Source organism: Heloderma suspectum, chromosome 13 (assembly GCF_057233095.1).
Source record: "Heloderma suspectum isolate Gila_16-S chromosome 13, 16-S_ref, whole genome shotgun sequence".
NCBI lineage: Eukaryota > Metazoa > Chordata > Lepidosauria > Squamata > Helodermatidae > Heloderma > Heloderma suspectum.
In genome coordinates this window covers 28,676,262-28,695,039 of record NC_139470.1, presented here as the reverse complement: position 1 = coordinate 28,695,039, position 18,778 = coordinate 28,676,262, and the positions used below count along the sequence as shown (strand labels likewise).

Genomic DNA, 18,778 nt, shown 5'->3' with positions numbered 1-18,778 from the left:
AGAGTGTTCCCAAGTTGGGGTGTCCCGACCAAGAAAGCCCTTCCCTGGTTGCCACCACCTCCGCTTCCATGGAGAGGGCCCTTTGCTGATCCTAATGCCAGGTCAATGTCACATGGAAGGAGATGGACCTTTGGGTAGAAGGGGGGAATTTGGTATGTGCTGTGTTTCATACAGGGCAAAGAGAATCTGTACCAGCTGGACTTCCTTGAATCACTGGGGAGGGGGGCTACCAGAACCTAGTCCTCTTTTCCATCTGATGCCCCTGGCTCGGCTTCCATTCTAGGGGTGACCGAGAGCCACTCTCCACTGCACATCCCCATGGCGTCTTTTCCCACTGCAAGGCTGTATTGCGTGGTCGCAGTGGAGGCTGGTGGCTCCACGGGCTGTGGGGCAGTGAATCCACTCCGGGTTTCAGTCAGAACTCTAAAGGAGCTATTCAAGATGCACCTGGGATAGCTCCTTTAGAGTTCTGACTGAAACCCGGAGCAGAGCCACCGGTCTCCTCTGCACAGTAGTGCAACTCCACGTCTGTGTGGGAGCCACCCCATGCTGAGTTTCCCTGTCCCTTCTGTCAAATGCCTTTGACAAGGCTCACGAGCAGGGAAGCGTGCTCCAGGGTGGCCCTGATTCATGTGCGGAGTTGCTCTAAACCAGCATTTCCCCAGAGTGAGAAAGCTAACAAGCACTTCTCTTTCTGAATTAAAATTGAAGACCCCACTGCTCTTGCAGGTGTGCTTTCAGAGCATGGAAACAACCCCAGCCTTTAGAGAACCCCACCACCCCCACCCCCACCCCCTGGTCTTCAAGCAGAATCTATGAGCTGGGCATGGCTCTTGATGGGAAGGAGACCAGCCTAGAGCTGCAATTCATTCAGCAATGCAGCGGGCAGTCTCTTGAGCGGAGACATTTCCTCGTGGTTCTGTGTTAGGAGTGAGCGAACGAACCAGGAGTTTAACTCGCCCAGAGACTGCTCTGCAAGGAGCAAAACCAGCATCGTGTAGAGACCTAGTGGGCACCCATTGGGGGGGGAGGAGCGAAGATGCTCTGGACTCACACCGCTCTAATGAATTTCATTTCTCACAACACATCGATTCACCCTGCCACAAGGTTTCAGAACAACTGGAGTGAACAGTAGGCCCAGTTTAGACTGGTGCCTCCTCATAGGATACAATACTTGGTTGGTAAATCCCCTAGGCCAGGTGTGGGCAACTTGTGGCCCTCCAGATGTTTTGGCCTACAGGTCCCATCAATGCTAGCCAGCAGAGCCAATGGTGAGGGATCAGGGGAGCTGTAGGTCAAAGCATCTAGAGGGCTGTGAGTTGCCCACCCCTGCCCTAAGCTGAAAGTCAGGGATACTAAAGAAGAACTTAATCTGGGGCCAAGTGGTGAAAGTTGAGGAGTTGCACTGGCTTGTCCTTTTTCCAGCTCACCTGGATGGCTTCCTTTGGCAGGATGCGTCTGTCTGCCGCCAGCCAGGGCACCACCAGGCCGGTGCTCTGACCTGTGCTTCAGAGCTGCTGTCAGCACCACTTTTTACTCCCAGCTTTCAGTAATAGGGTGCCTGTTAGGTCTGGACAATAGAAGCCCAGGCAGTGGAAGTTCTCCCTCTCTCACAAGTCACGTGGGCATTTTGGATGCTGAAAGAAAGATCCCAGAACATTGTGGTGAAACTGAGACGAGTCCCCTGGCCCCTTAACGACTGGCTAATTTTATTTTGTGGTGTGAGCTTTTACTGGGAAGAGGTTGCTTCGTCAGATGCACAAGTAGTCCAGGCAAATGGGCAGGAAACGGGGTTGGGGGGTGAGCTTCAGAGATGGACAGGAGCCTTCGAGTCTACGGGCGAGGAGGCCTGGGTGCAGGAGTCGGTGGTGCTGAATTCTGTTGTCGGAGTCCCCTCTGGGTGCTTGGATATCTGGGCAGAAGTGGGAGGAAAGAGACAATTAGTAGCCAAGGATGTGGCAGAGTGATGGGCTCCCAACCCGGAGGCCACTTATCAAGAACAGATTGTGCTGGGGGGCGGGGGGGAGGTATTAAAACATGCCTTCATGTGAGGCCCCTATTCCCTCCATCCCTCAGTGGTTCAGGCCTGGCCTACACTTGCAGCAGAACAAGGTGTAAACTGGACTGTTGTTGCATTTTAGACCAATCACATTGTTTATACTGCTAAAAAGACTTTGTGGGGGGATCTTTGTGGGGTATACAATAAATTAAGCCACCCTCCTACGTGGAAAAGAAAACAGCACACTTCCCTACCCCCGAGTAGAAAGATAGCACATGGAGCGGGCTGGGCTAAAACTGTTTCCTTGGGGAGCGCAAGGGTTGGTGGAGGAAATGAATTAGGTGGCGGGCCATCCAAAATGGGGCATGCACACACCCCCACTCTGCATTCTGAAGGGGCACACTCCATTCTGCCACCTCATTCTGCTGAGTGGGCAGAGCAGCAGGTCTAAAGCAACGGTGTTCAAAACGTACTGGCATTTCTCAGAAGCTATGTAGTGACACTGCATCGGTGGTCAGACGTCCTCGAAGGATGGTTTGTCCAACTTCTTCTGTGCTTCGCCCGTGATGTATAGGCAAAGGCTGCACTGGGTGTGTTCCTAGGGTGCACTCACAGCGTAGAGCAGGGAGACAGACCCCCAGACCCAGTAGACCAGACCAGCCCTCCAGGATGCCCAGTCCGACCTTCCAGGGCTCCTTGGGTGGCCCCACTCCCTTCCCACCAATTGTTTGGTGGCTTCCCAGATGTTGTGCAGTTCTCCCCAGTCTAAAGGACTGAAATGCCTGCCTCAGTACTGGCAGCTTTACACTACACAACGGTGGTATTTTTGGCCCTGTCCCTTCTGCCTTTGACCATGCCCACCCATGGAACGCAGCCCCCGAGAGCTTTCCTGAAATGGATTTCGACCCTCGGCCCGAAAGGGGTTCAACGCCCCTGGTGTAGAGGGAGGCTCAGCAGTCTCCACCTGTGCACTGAACATCCCACAGCATCCTCTGCACTGGTTGCAATGGCTCGGCATTGGCCAACAGGTTGCTGGGGAAAGGGTTACTGGCTTGCCAAGCCTGGAGTGACGGAGTCTGAGTTGTGCCTTTGGACAGCTCTTGTCCTTTGCAGTTGTGCGCCAGGACACCATTTCTGCTGGGCTGTGCCCCGTAACATGCGATGGGCTGGGGGCAGACTTTCACAACCTGGTACCTGCCAGATGTTTGGACTTCAGCTCCCATCAACCCCAGCCAGTGTGACTAATAGTCAGGAACATGGGAAGCTGAGATGCGGTCAGGAGGGCACCCGACTGGGGAAAGCTGTTCCCAAAGCATTCCCCATCTGCTGCTGTGCTACAGATGGGCAAGCATACGATGTTTGAGCTCAGTGAGGTTATCCGAAGTCTTCCGCGAAGCTCATTTCTACTCATGTGTGCTCCTGAATGTGAGTCTCTTGTCTTTCCATTTTTTTCTTCAATTGGGAAAAAACACATTTTAAAGAGTGTGCATTTTTCCCAATTTTAAAAAAAAAAACCGCATTGAAAAAATGCACGTTTTTCCAATAAAAAATGTGCATTTTCCCCCATAGGATGAAGCACACAAATGCAGATTGCGGTGGGGGGGTGCACAGCATGTGTGCAAGTTTGGAAGTGCGGACTTGTGCAAGTACACACTTTCAAATGCAAGTTTAGGAAATCGTGAACATTTCCTGAGAAAAGCATTCCTGTTCACTGAACGCGCGTTCAGTGTTGCATGCTTTGTGAACAGGGACGAAATTCTCTTCCATCCCTATGCCGTGGAAGGTGCATGCCCGTACCTGGTCGAACTTTCGGGTGCTGTACACGTCATTCTTATTCATGAAGGTCAGTAAGATCCAGTCACAGAGGAAGGAGCCCTGCCAAGGGAGTAGGAAAAGGGGTAACCAGCACCGGGCAACGAAAGGCCCTTTCCACCGAACAAAGCAGCTGGGGCAGCCACAGTGCCACTACTCACCACTCCCACGGATGTCAGCGCTGTGGCCAGGTTAATGATGGTAGGGATGAGGCTGAACTTCCCAGCCTGAGGGAGAGAGCACCAGAGGAACCCACATCAGCACCAGCTAGAGCAGCCTCTTAAGGGCTAAACTAGGGGCTAGGTTAAATGCGCAGCATCTAGGTGATCCTAACTGTTTTTTTACTCTAGTGTAAGCACATGGGGACTTGATCTGGATAGGGACCACTGTGCGTGAGTAGGAGGGGTTATACCTTCCCAACCAGCCACGTTTGCCTCTTAGATTGCGCGCGTGCGCAGACACACTCTCATATGCGTGGGGGACTCCTATTAGTTGTGCTTCAAATGTTAACCTTTGCAACATGAGAGCCATTTCCCACTTGCTGAGTCCCACACTGCTCCAGAAACCATAAAAGCAAGCACCCAGATGAGGTGGGAATGGAAAAGGAAAAGCCATGCACCCCTCACCTGTCCATGCACAATGACATCGATCCGGATTCCGTAAGCCTTGATCAAGGTGCGTGTGCTCTTCCCGCTGCAATGATAGTACTTGGCGAACCTGAAACCCAAAAGCAGGGGGCGTGAGAGAACGTGGTTACCACTGGCACCAAGGTCCAGCGTGGAATAACCTGGTTCTCCTGTGATGCCCAGCAGATGACTACGAGTCGATCTAGAAAATATAAATGTTCCTCCACCCAACACACACGTACAACCCACTAGAAAATGTTCGAGCTTTAAAGTACTGACTGGCACAGTTTAGTACCGATTCTACCTATTCATTGGCTGAATGTCTGTGACGTCACAGAATGTCTACAAACATTCTAGCTGTTATTGGGAGGAGGATGTTGAAAATCAGTGCAGCTGCTGGAAGAGCAGTGGAAAGCCAGTTTGCCTGGGGCAAAAACACAAGGCCATGAACTCAGGGGGATAAGAAGCAGGACTATTATCTGAGGGGAAAGCCTCAAACCAGGATGAGGGATGGTCTGTCAATTGTTGCTGGAAAGAGTCACAGACACATGAGGCAGTCCAAACTCAAAATAACCAGACAAAATTTTAGTTACGGGTCTCCAGTTATTGGTTTCCAGAACACTTTTGCATTTCCAAGTATTTCAGGTGCCAAATGGGTTGACACTGACTTGCCCGAGGCACCCCCCGTGAGCTTCATGGCTGAGCAGCAAGGTTGAACCCAGGTCTCCCACAGCCAAACCAAATATGCTGGCCCTGCCTCAAAGTTAAGGGCCAGAACAACTCTGCCATTATCACAATCCTATGCAGCCTCTTAAACCTCCCCTGGAAATCAACTCGCGCCTATGGCAGCCTTCCCTAAGCTGGTGCCCCCCAGCTGTGTTGGACCACAACTCGGTCAAGCAATTAATGTCTATTATACGGTCACACACCTGTTCAGGACTGCAACTCCCATAATTCCCAGCCACCATGGCCAATGGCCCAGACCAAAAAGAACTAACCATCACCACTGCTGGGAATCCAGCTCAGGAGGGCAGGAATGGCTGGGGGGGGGGGGCTACCTCACTCTGCCCAGTGGTAGGACCTGGCCATGCTGAAAGGAACACATTTGGGGTATCTCAGTGCCTTCCCTTTTAATGCTGGAAAAATGTGTGTCTTAGCCCCCCGCCACTGGGAAATGCTGCTCTCGGGATCCTAGTTCCTCCCCCCCACCACCATTGTTCCAGACTTCCTTTGTTTCTTTTTCCCTTCCCCCAAAGTTTTCCTGATGGTGACCCCTTTTCCTTCCTCCTTACAAGGGAAGGCAAAGGCATCATTGTCACACAATGCACATGGGTGGTGGGGAAATTCTCTTTCACCAGAGCAGCACAACAGTTCCAGCCGGTCCTGGCCTTACCTGTAGTTGTAGCCAGAGGAAACCTGGGCCCACTTGGGGTCAAGCCTGCGGAAGGAGTAACGGGGGTTGCACTCAGAGTCCGGCAGGTCCAGGTTACAGTTCCAGTTAATGATCACTCCAATTACGCCACCCTACCGAGGGAAAGTGGGCACAGGGTGAGCTGAGGGGACCTTCCTTCCAAAGCCCAAGACCACGCCGGGCAGTCTATGGTCTCTATGGTACCCCACATAACCTTCACTGCCGGGATGTCCTCCTGCCCTTTCCCTCAGCGAGCCTCCCTTCTCACCGCCCTTGCCGCCCGCTGCTCTCGCTCCTCCTCCTCTTCCTCCTCCTCACCGCCACTTGCTTGCTTGACCGGCAGAGAGCCAGGGAGCAAGGAGACATCGGCATCTCCCGCTCCTCCTCCTTGCCACCACTGTTGCCTGGACCAGAGCGAGAGGCAGCTGAACAGGTAGGTTGCCATGGTGAAGAGGAGGAGCAACTGCAGGGGCTCTTGTCAATGGGCCTGCGCTGGAGTGTAGGCCCTCGGCAGGTGCCCAACGGGCCGGCATGAGCTCTCTCATGTCACCGTACAACCCGCCTTGCCGTATGCGTGCCCCTCCCCCCCCCACTTTACCTTTGCTGCCCCGTGGGGGCTCTTGTGAGGTCTCTCCTGAGATCTCGTGACAGATCCAGAGCCCCAGAGGGCCGGCGGCTGCTCCAAACAGCCCCACTGGCCACTTTCTCACTGCTGCAAATGCCACGGCGGAAAAGTGGCTGGCGGAGCTCTTTAGAGCACCCGCTGGAGGTGCCTCACTGTGCTTCATGGATGGGCTGGCCCTGATCCCCAACTATATCTACCTTTGACTATCCTTGGCATCCCTGCTGACAAGACAGGTTTAGAGTCTGGCCTAATCACCCTAATTCCTTTTTTCTCCTGCTCTGAGCACCACTCAAGATATAATCTTGTCTTACTGGTACTATTACTGAACCAAAATCCCCCCTCCCAATTTTGCCATTCCATTCACAGGTGGTTGGGGCTGCAGGCATTTTGGCGATTGGGGTAAGGGGAGCCAGCAGGGATCTTCCCAACAGCAGGCCCTATTTGCCCCTGGGACAATACTATGTCATCACACAGCACCACTCTAGACAAAAAGCATTAATAACCTTTTTGAAACCACCCAATCTGACTGTGATAGCATTCACTCATTACCTGTTAATTTTATGAAGCAATGCCTTATTTAGAAATGGTAAATTTTCTGCAGAAAATAATATATACAGAAATATAAAGGGGTATTTTCCTGCAGAGAAATTTCCACCCTACTTCAGTGCTTCTATTCCCCTACAACTAGGGAATGTGGAGAGAGAGAGAGAGAGAGAGAGAGACACGAAAAAAGCATCTGATCCTCGCTGGGGTAAGTAACAGCCTGGAGTCCAGCTACCCAGGCTGTAAGAGCAAATCCCAAGACCCCCTTGATTGCTGCTTCTGTCAATTATGGGGCTCGGAACTGTCGGGATGGCTGATAGACCCGGCTTTACTGAAGCAACCGATAACGTGCACTCTGTCCCAGGAGGGTTATGAGAGCTGATTGATGTGAAAAGAAAGGCACTTAGAGGTTACCCGGAATTGGCAACAGCTACCCGGAATTGGCAACAGCAGCCCCCTTGGCTGGGAGAGACGGTGGACAACCCACAATTCCTGACAGCGGTGTGTGATGGGGGAGGAAACAGATAGCACCAGGCAAGAACCACCCCTGAAGTAACAGGGGAACCAATTTGCAAAACTCCAATTGGATATTCTAAACAGTGAGGAAAACCCTTTAAAATGCACCAGGAGGGCCCCCCAAAAGGAACTGGCCAGAAACACCTGCCCATACCTTGAGGTCTTCTTTGGGGGCCCTTCTCGGGGTGTTTCCACTGGGTGAGGTGTGTTGGGTGGCTATGAGTGACAGGGCCTTTTCAGTGGTGGCCCCCGGATGGTAGAATGCCCTCCCCAGAGAGGCCTGCCTGGTGCCTTGAATGCCCTTTTGGTGCCAGGCAAAGACCATTTTATTTTCCCAGTGCTTTGTGTTGTTTTATGCTCTGCTACTTGTGTTTCAGCTTCCAGGGCCCACCACTGATGGCAGTTGCTGTGTCTATGAGCTGCCCAGTACAGGCTGCAGCACTGCTGCCCCCACCAGGGAAGCCTGGGTCTAGGAGCTGCCTGGGTCTATGAACTGCCTGGGTCTAGGAGCTGCCTGGGTCTATGAACTGCCTGGGTCTAGGAGCTGTCTGATACAGCCTACAGCACTGCTGCCCCCACCAGGGAAGCCTGCCAGGGAGGTCTGCTGTCAAACTTGTTCCTGCAATGGCTGGCCAGCTCATGAATTGGTCTTGTCCTTTTTAAAAAAAACACCCAAGTTAGCTGCCAACGCCACATTTTGTTGTAGTGAAAGGGGACGCAGACATGAAGGCCCGGTGCCCAGAGGGTAACCGCTACCTTTTCAGCCAGCGCAGAGAAGTTCTCGCCTGCCTTCTCCACGATGAAACCCAGCTTGAAGATGGGGCAGTAGAGGTCAGTGGTTTCGTTGAAGACACAATTCCTCAGGTACCCATCTTTGTTGTCCTTGATGTTCCCTCTAAGGTCGGGGGGGGGGGAGATGGAGCGAGGATTAGAAGCACAAACTCTCTCCATTCACACAAGCACGTCAGCACAGTGGAAAGGGATGGGCATCATTGGGCATCATTCAGCGTGCCTCCAAGTCTCCAGCCGGATGAAGTTTTCTGACCCACTTTCAGAACTTCTGTCACAATGGGACCACTGGTGACTCCCGCCAGACAACCAACCTGCCTTCCCCTTAGACATCCCCGAAGTTCTTACTTGGAAAAGTGGAAGCGAGGGAAATGGATGTTGTTCTTGATCAGAATGGTGAACTCGGGTGCCATCTTCGCCAAATTCTCACTAGCAAGCAAAGACAACCAATATTAAGGAACAAGCCAAGCCAGAAAGGACCCCACACCCACACCTCCCAGGATTATGGGGGTGGTCAAGTGAACAGGCTCTCTCTTTCCAGCTCCCCTCTGTCCTTCGGAATAGCAGCAGACCTGGATGAGCCTCCTTCCTCAACCAGCTGCCCCCCCCCCCCGGAAAAATCATGCACAAGCCCCAGCAGAAGGAATGGGAGCTGCTCAAAGCCCGGTAGTCAACGAAACTTGGAAGATGGATGCCACAAATATATGTGCAGTTTAAAGTGCTGAAAGCGTGGGGGAGGGGTGTAGACGGCTCTGCCTGCACCCCTCCCCCTCTTTACTCCCAGTTGGGTTGAGTTCCAGTATGGGAGCCCAGCTGGGGAGGAGAGGATGTTGGAGGACTGTGTGGACTTGGGTGTATCCTCTGAACCCCCATTTCCAACCGTAACAGAGGTTCTCCCCTCCCTCCCTTGTTGTTTCCCCATGGACTGAAAAGTGCTGGGGCCTGAAAATGGGGGCAACTGAGATCTCTCCTAGGAACATAGGAAGCTGCCTTATAGTGAGTCAGGCCCTGGGTCCATCTAGCCCAGTATTGTCGATGCTGACTGGCAGCCACGGCTCTCCAGGGTTTCAGGCAGGAATTTTTCCAGCCCTACCTGGAGATGGGGGGATCAAACCTGGGACCTTCTCCATGCAAAGCGGGGGCCCTCTCACACTGAGCTACTGTGCCTCTGTGAAGGTATTCCTTGGTCTCCAGTTCCCCATCAAAGGCTTAAAGTGGGCAAGTTGTGGCCCTCCAGATATTTTGGCCCACAACTCCCACCACAACTTGGCAGCACAGCCAACAGTGAGGGTTGATGGGAGATGTAGCTAAAGACACCTGGAGGGCCACAACTTGCCCACCCCCGGCTCAAGGGCTCAGACAGCTGGAAGGTACCCCAAGACCATTCCTCCAGGCAGACCTATTGGCAGAGGTAGGAAACCCCTCGGTCATGATCAGCAACTCTTGGGCACAGCAGACTGAACCTGATATTTTGAAGCCACATTAGGCTCAGACCTGTTAGCTACCGTAATATTCGCTGGAGCTGTGCCAGACTCCATCTTAGTTGGTGTGCCAAGCCTCAGCACGAAGTAAATAAGCAGCATGCCCCTCTGCAAGGCACCACATCCATTGAGGGTGCAGAAGAAAGAAAAGAAAAGAAAAGAAAAGAAAGAAAGAAAGAAAGAAAGGGCTGAGGAAGGATCAGCACGCTCGTGCACACACACACCTTGGGCTCTTTAACTCGCAACCCTGTCCCCAGTCTTCTGCATGACTGGATTAGACCCACACATGAAGGCACATGTCCGCTGCCATCACATGCCGTGTGGACCTCAGTGGCCCAGTTCGCACATAACAAGAAGCTGCCGCGGCGGGTGAATTTCCCTGCGGAGCTTTTTGTTGCAGCAGCAGCAGCCAATTTGAATACTTGAGCCATGGCGTGGGAAGGCCATGGCTTGTCATGGGAACCCAGTTAGGATGAGTTGTTGGGGTGGTTCACAAAACCCCCACAACCCTAAAGCAGCCTGTGGATTCTGGGTGGCTTGTCAACCACCCCAGCAACCCACCCTTGCTGGGTTCCCACAGCAAGCTACAGCTACTGCTGTCAGAGAAATCTGCAATGGAACCAAATGAGTTCTGATTTTGAGGCATCTGACCAGCAGATTCCACAGTGGACTGGCTTCCTCCCCATCAGGTGGATTCTGCCAACTTGCAGACCATTGCCTTAACTTTCCCAGTTCTGCACAAATTTTGTTATTGGAAAATACACACAATTTTTTTAAAAAAATGTGCATGTCCCCATATGCTAAAGTGCAAAAATGCACTTTTGGGAGGATTTTGCACATCTTGGGGAGATTTGCACATTTTTGCATGTGCAGAAAAAAAACCCAATTCCATCCATAGGCGGACTGCAGAACGGAAGGCGCCTGACAATCCGCGAAACACAGACGGAATGGATTTCACACAGTCCCTCCATCCCTAGCAGCAACGTGCCCCTGCCACAGCTCAGTTATTCAAAATGGCGGCCACCACGGCAACAAAAAGCCGGGCAGGGAAATTCACCCACGGTGGTGCCTCGTTATGTGTGAACCAGGCAAGTGTCAACAGTGAAAGGAGAGAGAAGGCATTGACCTTGGGGTAGACCAGCCCGCCCCAGCCTGATAACTGTTGGATGTGTTGGATTAGAACTCCCATCATCCCTGGCCCACATGGGGTCATACACACACATGCAAAGTCTCCATCGTGCCCCTCTCGGCACTCTGGGGAGAAAGCACCAAGTCTAAGATTGGGAGCAAAAACTGTTCACTGGGAGGACACCTCAGAGCCTCCGGCGCACCCTCCCACCTTCTCTCCGTCCCCGTGTCCCTCATACCTGACAGCTGCTCCATCCTCCACGGGACACCAGGCCCTGATCTCACAGGTCTTCTTGGTGTGGTTATAGGGAATGCAGCGCCCCGTCTTCTCTCCTGCAGGGAGGTAAGGACTGGTGCTCAGACAGACGTTGGCTATCCCTGACCCTATTTGAGCCCATCAGGGTTTGCCTACCGCCTACTGCAGAGAGAGGCTGAGAGATGGGGGCTGCTTACAGACAGCTGTGGCTGAGGCCAGGACTGAGCAGGGGGTTCACAGCCCGCCCCAGTAGCCACGGGGTCACGCTGCCTCCTGATGTGATGACACAGTTGCTCACCGTTCCCCAGCATGTCCATCTCACCCACAGCACAGTCATCGCCGGAGTGGCACAGGGCCCGCACGTTCTGTGAAGCAGACATGAGACGGTGCTGAAAAGTCGACTAGGATGCGAGGCTTCAGGGGCTTTCAGGAGTAGCAGAGCAGTGGAAATGGGCATGGTTGGGGTTGACTGGTTGGTTGGTTTGCTTGCTTGTTTGCAGTGGAGTCTGGTGGCTCTGATGGCAGTGGGGCAGTGAACCTGCTCCTCCTTCAGAACCAGAACCAGTCAGAACTCTAAAGCACCTTGGATAGCTCCTTTAGAGTTCTGAGTGGTTCTGACAGAAACCCGGAGCAGGTCCACCACTCCACTGACACTGGATCCACCAGCCTCCACTACTCTTGGGTTCCAACTATTCTGGCCCCTGGTTTCAGCACCTGGCACCCCGATAATCACAGCTTTGCACCTTGGATAGCTCCTTTAGACTGAAAACCGGAGTAGTAGGTTTACCGCCCCACAGACACTGGAGCCACCAGCCTCCACTGCATGTTTGTTTTGCAGCTTTTCTTTTGGGGCTTGGCTGCTAGATTGCCTTTCCGTGTTTCTTTCTTTCTTTCTTTCTTTCTTTCTTTCTTTCTTTCTTTCTTTCTTTCTTTCTTCCTTCCTTCCTTCCTTCCTTCCTTCCTTCCTCCCTTCCCTTAACTGCATTTTCTTGTGCTGCCTGAGGCTTGGGGGTGAAACTTGGCTGCTAGGTCACCTGGCTCAGCCTAAGGTTCTAAAAGCCTGAGACATCGGCTTCTTACACATGCCACACAGCATTCACAGCTCTTTCGTACAATGCACTGTCTTTGCTGTTTATGTCGCTCAAGTTGCTTTTTGCAGTGATGGTTCCTCTCACGAAGAAATCAGGTGCGTGAAAAAAGGAACAGGGTCCGGGCCCAGCACAGCATCATGTGTGCTGACCAGCCCCTCCCCTGGCATCTGCACACACAGGGCAAAGGTCTGCAGAGAGGCAGCTTTCGCACGTGCAGCTGTGCGCGCGGAGGCTTCGGCATGATCTGGAACCTCGCTTGCGCAGGGTTCCAGACTGCCTGGACGCCTTGATGCACGTTCAGCTGCCGCCCTGCAGACTGTCGTGCTGCACATGCAGAGCCCAGGGGGCTGGGCTGGTCGGTGTCGTGCCATCAGAGGCGAGGCCGGCCAGCGTGGTCCTGTGCTGCATCACGTGTCCTCCCGGCGCGTGTGGGAAACGTCCGAACTGCGGACAGCCGACCAGAGATAGAAAACATGACTCTCAGCCTCTCCTACCTCAGCACAAGTCTTCTGAGTCTGCGAGGGGGTGACTTGGACCCGGGTGATGATGCTGAAGACGCTGCCTCCCTGCAGAGAAGACGGTGGGCGAGAGGAGAAAGCAACCAGCGTCATGAGTCATCGGCCTTGTGGCTGGGCACCATGGCAGTGGCGCAGTGAACCTCATGCCCGTGGAACCATGGGCAAATGTTAAAATGGGACCGTTGCTTGTGACACAGCTCAACCACTGCCACCACCCTTCTCTTCTCAGACAACTGACGGCCACCTTGAGATGCCGTCAGAACACTCTGTCTCCACAGCCAGGGTGGACCCAAATTCCACCCCTTCCTCTCTTTTCTGGAGGGGGAAGGAAGGAAGGAGCTTCCAATCCCCAGTCTTCATTTTCAGTAGTATAATTTGTGAGGGATTTCAGTTAGTCCTGAGCAATGGGATTTGTTCGTCCTGAGGAATTTATGGTTCAAGGATTGGGTTGCGTGGCTGCTATCATACAAGAACTGGAAGTCAGAAATCCTTGCTAGTCTATTTATTTGTTACATTTATATCCCCCCCTTTTTTTTTCCTGCCAAGAACATGACCCTCCTCTCCATTTCATCCTCACAACAACCCTGTGAGGTGGGTTAGGCTGAGAGTCAGTGACTGGCCCAAAGTTCCCCAGTGAGCTTCATGGCAGAGGGAGTTCTAGAACCTGGGTCTCCCCAATCCTACACTCTAACCAGACAGGCTCAGTCTCAAATCAAGTCTACTGCAAATCACCCAGAGATCTACCAGTAGATCCCAATCTACTGTCTGCCCATCTCCAGATGTGTTGCCCTGCATCTCCCATCATCCCTGGCCCCTAAGGCCAATGGCCATGCTGTCTGGTAATTGTAAGAGTGGCCGTCCAACTCAGCCGGAGGGCACCAGGTTGGGCACGGCTGGAATACAAGCTTGGCCTTCTACCCCTGAGCTCAGTAACTGGGCTGTAGTTTTCCCAGTGCATGTTCCTTGCATTCCTGGAGAGGGTACCCTCATGTCCTCACCTCCGGTGGTTTGACGTACTCCTCCACATCCCAGACTTTGTGCTGTGAGCGGGTGATGCCCTTCACCTTGGTGATGACGGAGCTCTCGGGGCCCGACTCGCTCTCTTGGTAGCCCTTCTGGATGATGAATACATACCTGGAGCAAAACCAACCAAGAGTCTTATGGCACCTTACAGTGGTGGCTGGCAACACCAGTTCTGGAGGGGTGGTATTTCCATTCTAGGTTTAAGTTACCACCAGCCCAAACTCTAAAGTTGCTATCCAAGGTGCTGAACCTTATCCCCAAAATGGGTTCAGCACCTTGGGTAGCACCTTTAGAATTTGGGCTGGTGGTGACTTAATCCCTGAATTGAATCATTGCCCCTCCAGAATTGGAGACACCAGCTGTCACTGGCACCTTAAAGGCAAACAAATTTATTCTTGCATTAGGTATGGATTAGAGTCTGCTTCATCTGATCTTGCAGGGGAACGGACAGGAGAAGCACATCACATCACAGCTGAATTTCATTTTTCTTTAACTGAGGTGCCAGGGCTCATGACACCCTTTTACCCAGTCTCACAATGGTGGATGTTTATTTGTTTGTTTATATTTATTTATATTTGATGGATCACAGCTAATAAACACACATAAACAAGCAAACCAGCCATCACAAAGTAACCCTCCCAGCCAGAAGAGGAGGCACTCTGTGTCAGGAGCGCCCTAGCTGCCTCTTGCAGTCCCCTCCAATAGCCAACTCAGGACACAGACGATAAGGATGCTTTCCAAGGCTTTATTCCTTTATTACTTTATGACTCTTACAGATACTAATCACTAGCGACTAAGCAAGGAACTGCACTGGGGTAGATAGCAGAGTAGCCTAAGCTCCAGGTAAGGCAGTTGGTCCCCGTTTGAAGGAGAACCGCAGGAAGACTCTGAACTTATGGGCTATGGAGAAATCCTCCTTCTTTCCCTTGGGTTCTCAGGACATGACCGTTGTTTGAGCGCCAAATGAGCGGAGCGCCTCCTTTCGGTGCCCTCCGTCTGTCGTCACTCCCTGCGTCTGTGCCGAGCGTCCAGCAAGCCCCCCTCCAGTGCTCTCTCGCTGCCAGGGTCACTATCTCTCCCAGGAATGCTGGCAGGAGGAATCTCTGCCAGCTGCTGTGCCTGTGAGAGATGAGCGAGCTCCTCTCCCTTGGATTGCTGTTCTTCCTCAGAATCGGAACTGCTCTGGGGCTCTATGGGCTCAGTTTCCACCCTGACACTCTGTATATGCTTATCAACACTCTTATCCAGCTAGCCCCCTGTGCTCCAGGGATGGCACAGGCAATCCCAACTAATGCTTGCTTTGAAAGAATTGTAGCAGAGCCCAGAACCAACCTCAGAAAGCAGGTCTTGGGTTTGGCAATGGGGAATTGTCCCTGAAATTAGGCACTGATGTTGATTCTTGTATTCTTCTGCCACAGGAAGTTGTCTGACCATGTAAAGCTAGATGGAGCCATTCTTATGTTCCCCTTGGGTAGGATCAGCCCGAGTGATGGATAATGTTTATTCAGTAGTCCTGTATCGTCTGGTAGCAGGTCTGGAAAAGCAGGGCTGGGGGGTTTCCTGCCCCGAACAGAATGCAAATGCCCTTAATACTCCATTTCACACTTTCAGAGGTTATGCTCTCGATCAGACGAACCCATTGCTGACATCAGGATGTCAACTGGAAACACATGGAGTTTCCTTGGATTGAGCCAGGCCACCAGCTCATCTAGTCCCAATGCTGTCTGTTCTGGCTACTTTAAGCTGGGGTTGCCGGGGAAGGGGAGGGGCCCAGGGTGATAGATAGCCTCAGTTGTGAAGCACTCCAGATGCTGACCATGGCACGGCTGAGAAGCAGCAGCTGTTCCTCTTTGGGCTGAAGCAGCACTGGCTGACTGACCGACTGGCTGATCGGACGGACCCCAGACCTCATAACTGGGCTTCAATTTCTGTGCTGATTTTATTGAGCATTTTGGAAAGGAGAGGTATTACAGCAACAGAAACGTCCAAAATGTGTATCATTTAGATGTGAAATCAGGTACTTTGGGTTGCAGGGAACTGTAGATTACTTTTTAAATGTTTTGCACATGCCTCATCCATGGAATTGGCTCACAATGGGTCCCTTGCTCACTGGAAGGCTAGACCATCTCTAAACTATAGCCTACAATCTAGATTGTAGGGTCTGTGGGGCAGGGACGTCTCTCTTTTGCTTATGATGCTCTGTGTACTGCCATCATATATATCAGCCATCCCCAGCCAGGTGCCTTCCAGGCGTTTGGGGCTACAACTCTCATCTCCCCTGGCAAGCATGGCCATTATGGGAACCGTAGTCCAAAACCTCTGGAAAGCACCACTTCAGGGAACGCTGATGGTACATCAATGATACTGAATGACTACATACCTGCATACGTTACATTCATACATACTTCCTATCTTCCTCTGCCAAATACTGATTATTATGTATTTGGATAAAGCTAAAATGAGATTTGCATGCGATAACCCCCCGAAGTGTCTCTAGCAGTGGAGGCTGGTGGCGCTGTCCTAGCTCGTTAGAAGTTCTGACGGAGCGGATCCACTGCCCCACTGACATCGGAGCCACCAGCCTCCGCTGGTCTCTAGAACCCCCGTATCGCCCACACGCTTGTTATTGGCCTGGAGGCTTCACTCACCAAATGAAATAGACCAAGATGAGGAGCTGGACCAGTCTGTAGATGATCCCGAGGTTCCGGTTCTTGACCACAATCACCTTGGGCGTCTCATAGTTCCAAAACTCACAGAAGTAATCCCAGAAGGCCATCATGTTCCTTGCCCCGCGTAGGGCATGGGCAGTGGGACGGCACGCGCCCCCTTGAGATCTCCTCCTTAGAGGTGAAATAGTGGCATTGCCAGGGCGGGGCGTCCTCGTTCCTCCTCTCCCTGATCCTGGCGTGGCTTCTCCTGGCGTGCTCTCCTCACAGCGGGAGCAAGGACAGAGCCACGCTTTGCTTCCACATTCCAGTTCCCCCGCAAGGGAAGCCCTGGTGCAGGAGAAGAAGCGCCTGCCACGCTTTCTCTCTCCTGATGAGCAAGTCACTGGTCCTGCCTCCTTGGAGCCAGACAAGACAAGAGCGGCCCATCCTTGCGGCAGCGATGCCCTCTGTGGCCACAGAATGGCGGTGCGCCTCAGACCTCGCCCACCCCTCTAATCCATTCCTCTGCACACACAAAGTCTTCGCCGCCCACCCCTGACTCCTTCTGGGGGTGTCAAGAACTTCCGCGATCAGAAAAAGGATCCTAGGTAGCACAGAGAGGTGCGCGCTTTCGTTTCTCTAGGTCAGCTTTCCCCAAACTGATGCCCTCCAGATGTTTTGGACTACAACTCCCAGTATTCCTGACCATTGGCTGTGTTGGCTGCAGCTGATGGGAGTTGAACCCCAAAATATCTGGAGGGCACCAAGTTGGGGAAAGTTGCTCTCAGGCTCTATTTATTTATCTATCTATCTGTATCCTTCTGTTCCTCGATAAAGCTCAGAGTAGTGCACATGCTATCCCTCCTCCATTTATCCTCGCAAAAGCCTGTGATGTAGTGTAGTCTGAGAAAGGATGACTACTGGCCCAAGGTCATGTCTGAGTGTGGATTTCAACCTGGGTGTCTTGGCTCCTAGTCTGACACTCTGACCACTATACCATACTGTCTAATTGAACTCTGGATATCCCTGAGCCCCATGTTTGGAGCTAGGAAGGACTCCTCTGCTGAGGTCACATTGGTAGGGGCTGAGTTGCCTTCCAAGCATGTTGCTTGGCTCACTTGCATGAGCTGCAGAAGCCCCTTTCTGCGGCACGCCTACTCTCTGCCTCCGCTGTGCTGCACCGTGGATTGGGGGTTGTTCGAGGGTTGCCAGTTGACACCCAGAGATTGCAACTTTACCCTTGAGACTGTGCATGCATTGGGAGAAGTTGCTGCTGCACCTCCGACCCCTTTGCCTTTAATCCTGCACTGGAAATCTATCAAGTCTTTTATGCAAGCCAAAGAATATGGTGAGGATCAAATAAGAAAGTACAAAGAGCCCTGCTGGATCAGGCCTTTTGGTCCAGTATCCTGCTGGCAACAGTGGCCGGCCAGTCTGATGCTTCCAGGACTCCCACAAGCCCTCCTCTGTTCTCTGCCCCCGGCATCTAGCACTCAGCGATGAACTGCAACTGAAGATGGAAGTTCCATTTAATTAGTGTGACTCACAGACAGGGATGGACTTTCCCTCCGTGCACGTATTCAGTCCTTTTTCAGAGCCCATCTAACCCAGCAGCTCTTTCCCCATCTTGTGGTAGTGAGTTCCATAACATCCTTAAGAGAGAGAAAAGAGGGAAAAAAGATGTCCTGCTGGGTCAGAACAAAGGTCGAGCAACCAGCTGGATATGCCAGACTTCCACAAGCAGGACAGGAATGCCACGGGTCTCCCTCGGTGCTCCCCTCCCCCTAGCATCTGGCTTACAGAGATATCCTGCACATGGGGGTTCCACGGAGGGGTAATACCAGTGCTGCCCCCTGGAGCTGCGGTAACGGATCCTGTCTGTGGAAAATAGCAGCGGAAAGCACATCCCAATAGCAAGGGGTAGTAGTCATTGGGGTCCTACTGCCATTTTGAGAGGGGAGAGCCCTCTGTGCTGCAGAGCACTATCCAGCCCCCACATGGAGGCGTGGTGTGCACAAGCAGCTCTGGCCAGCGCATATTCGAGGCCTTTGCGTCACTGGGTGAGGCAGGCAAGAGCCATTTTTTAAAAAAGCTGGCATGTATTTTAGAAGAATGCACCATCTGACTTTCCACCTCCCACCCCCCCTCTTTTCACAGCATGACGTCTTTACCTGCTACTTTGGAGTTACCAACTCATCTCATAGCAGAGCTCCTCTGCCTTTAGCAGCCAAGGGCCAAATGAGTTCATTCATTCCTTACATGTCTATACTGCCCAATAGCCGAAGCTCCTTGGGCCGTTCACACTTGACCAT

The 18,778-nt window shown here is 52.5% G+C and overlaps 1 protein-coding gene across 1 annotated transcript; it reads right to left on the bottom strand.

Moving 5' to 3' along the window:
- Window positions 1–1,687: 1,687 nt before the first annotated feature.
- On the bottom strand, window positions 1,688–16,597 carry P2RX2 (purinergic receptor P2X 2). The gene is made up of 12 exons (XM_084820462.1): window positions 16,467–16,597; window positions 13,794–13,929; window positions 12,772–12,843; window positions 11,485–11,551; window positions 11,170–11,263; window positions 8,670–8,750; window positions 8,289–8,427; window positions 5,831–5,961; window positions 4,438–4,528; window positions 3,973–4,038; window positions 3,797–3,874; window positions 1,688–1,912 (listed from the first exon to the last, which is right to left on the bottom strand). The coding sequence occupies exons 1-12, from the start codon at window positions 16,595–16,597 to the stop codon at window positions 1,808–1,810; spliced, it is 1,191 nt and encodes a 396-aa protein (XP_084676588.1). The 3' UTR covers window positions 1,688–1,807.
- Window positions 16,598–18,778: the final 2,181 nt, after the last annotated feature.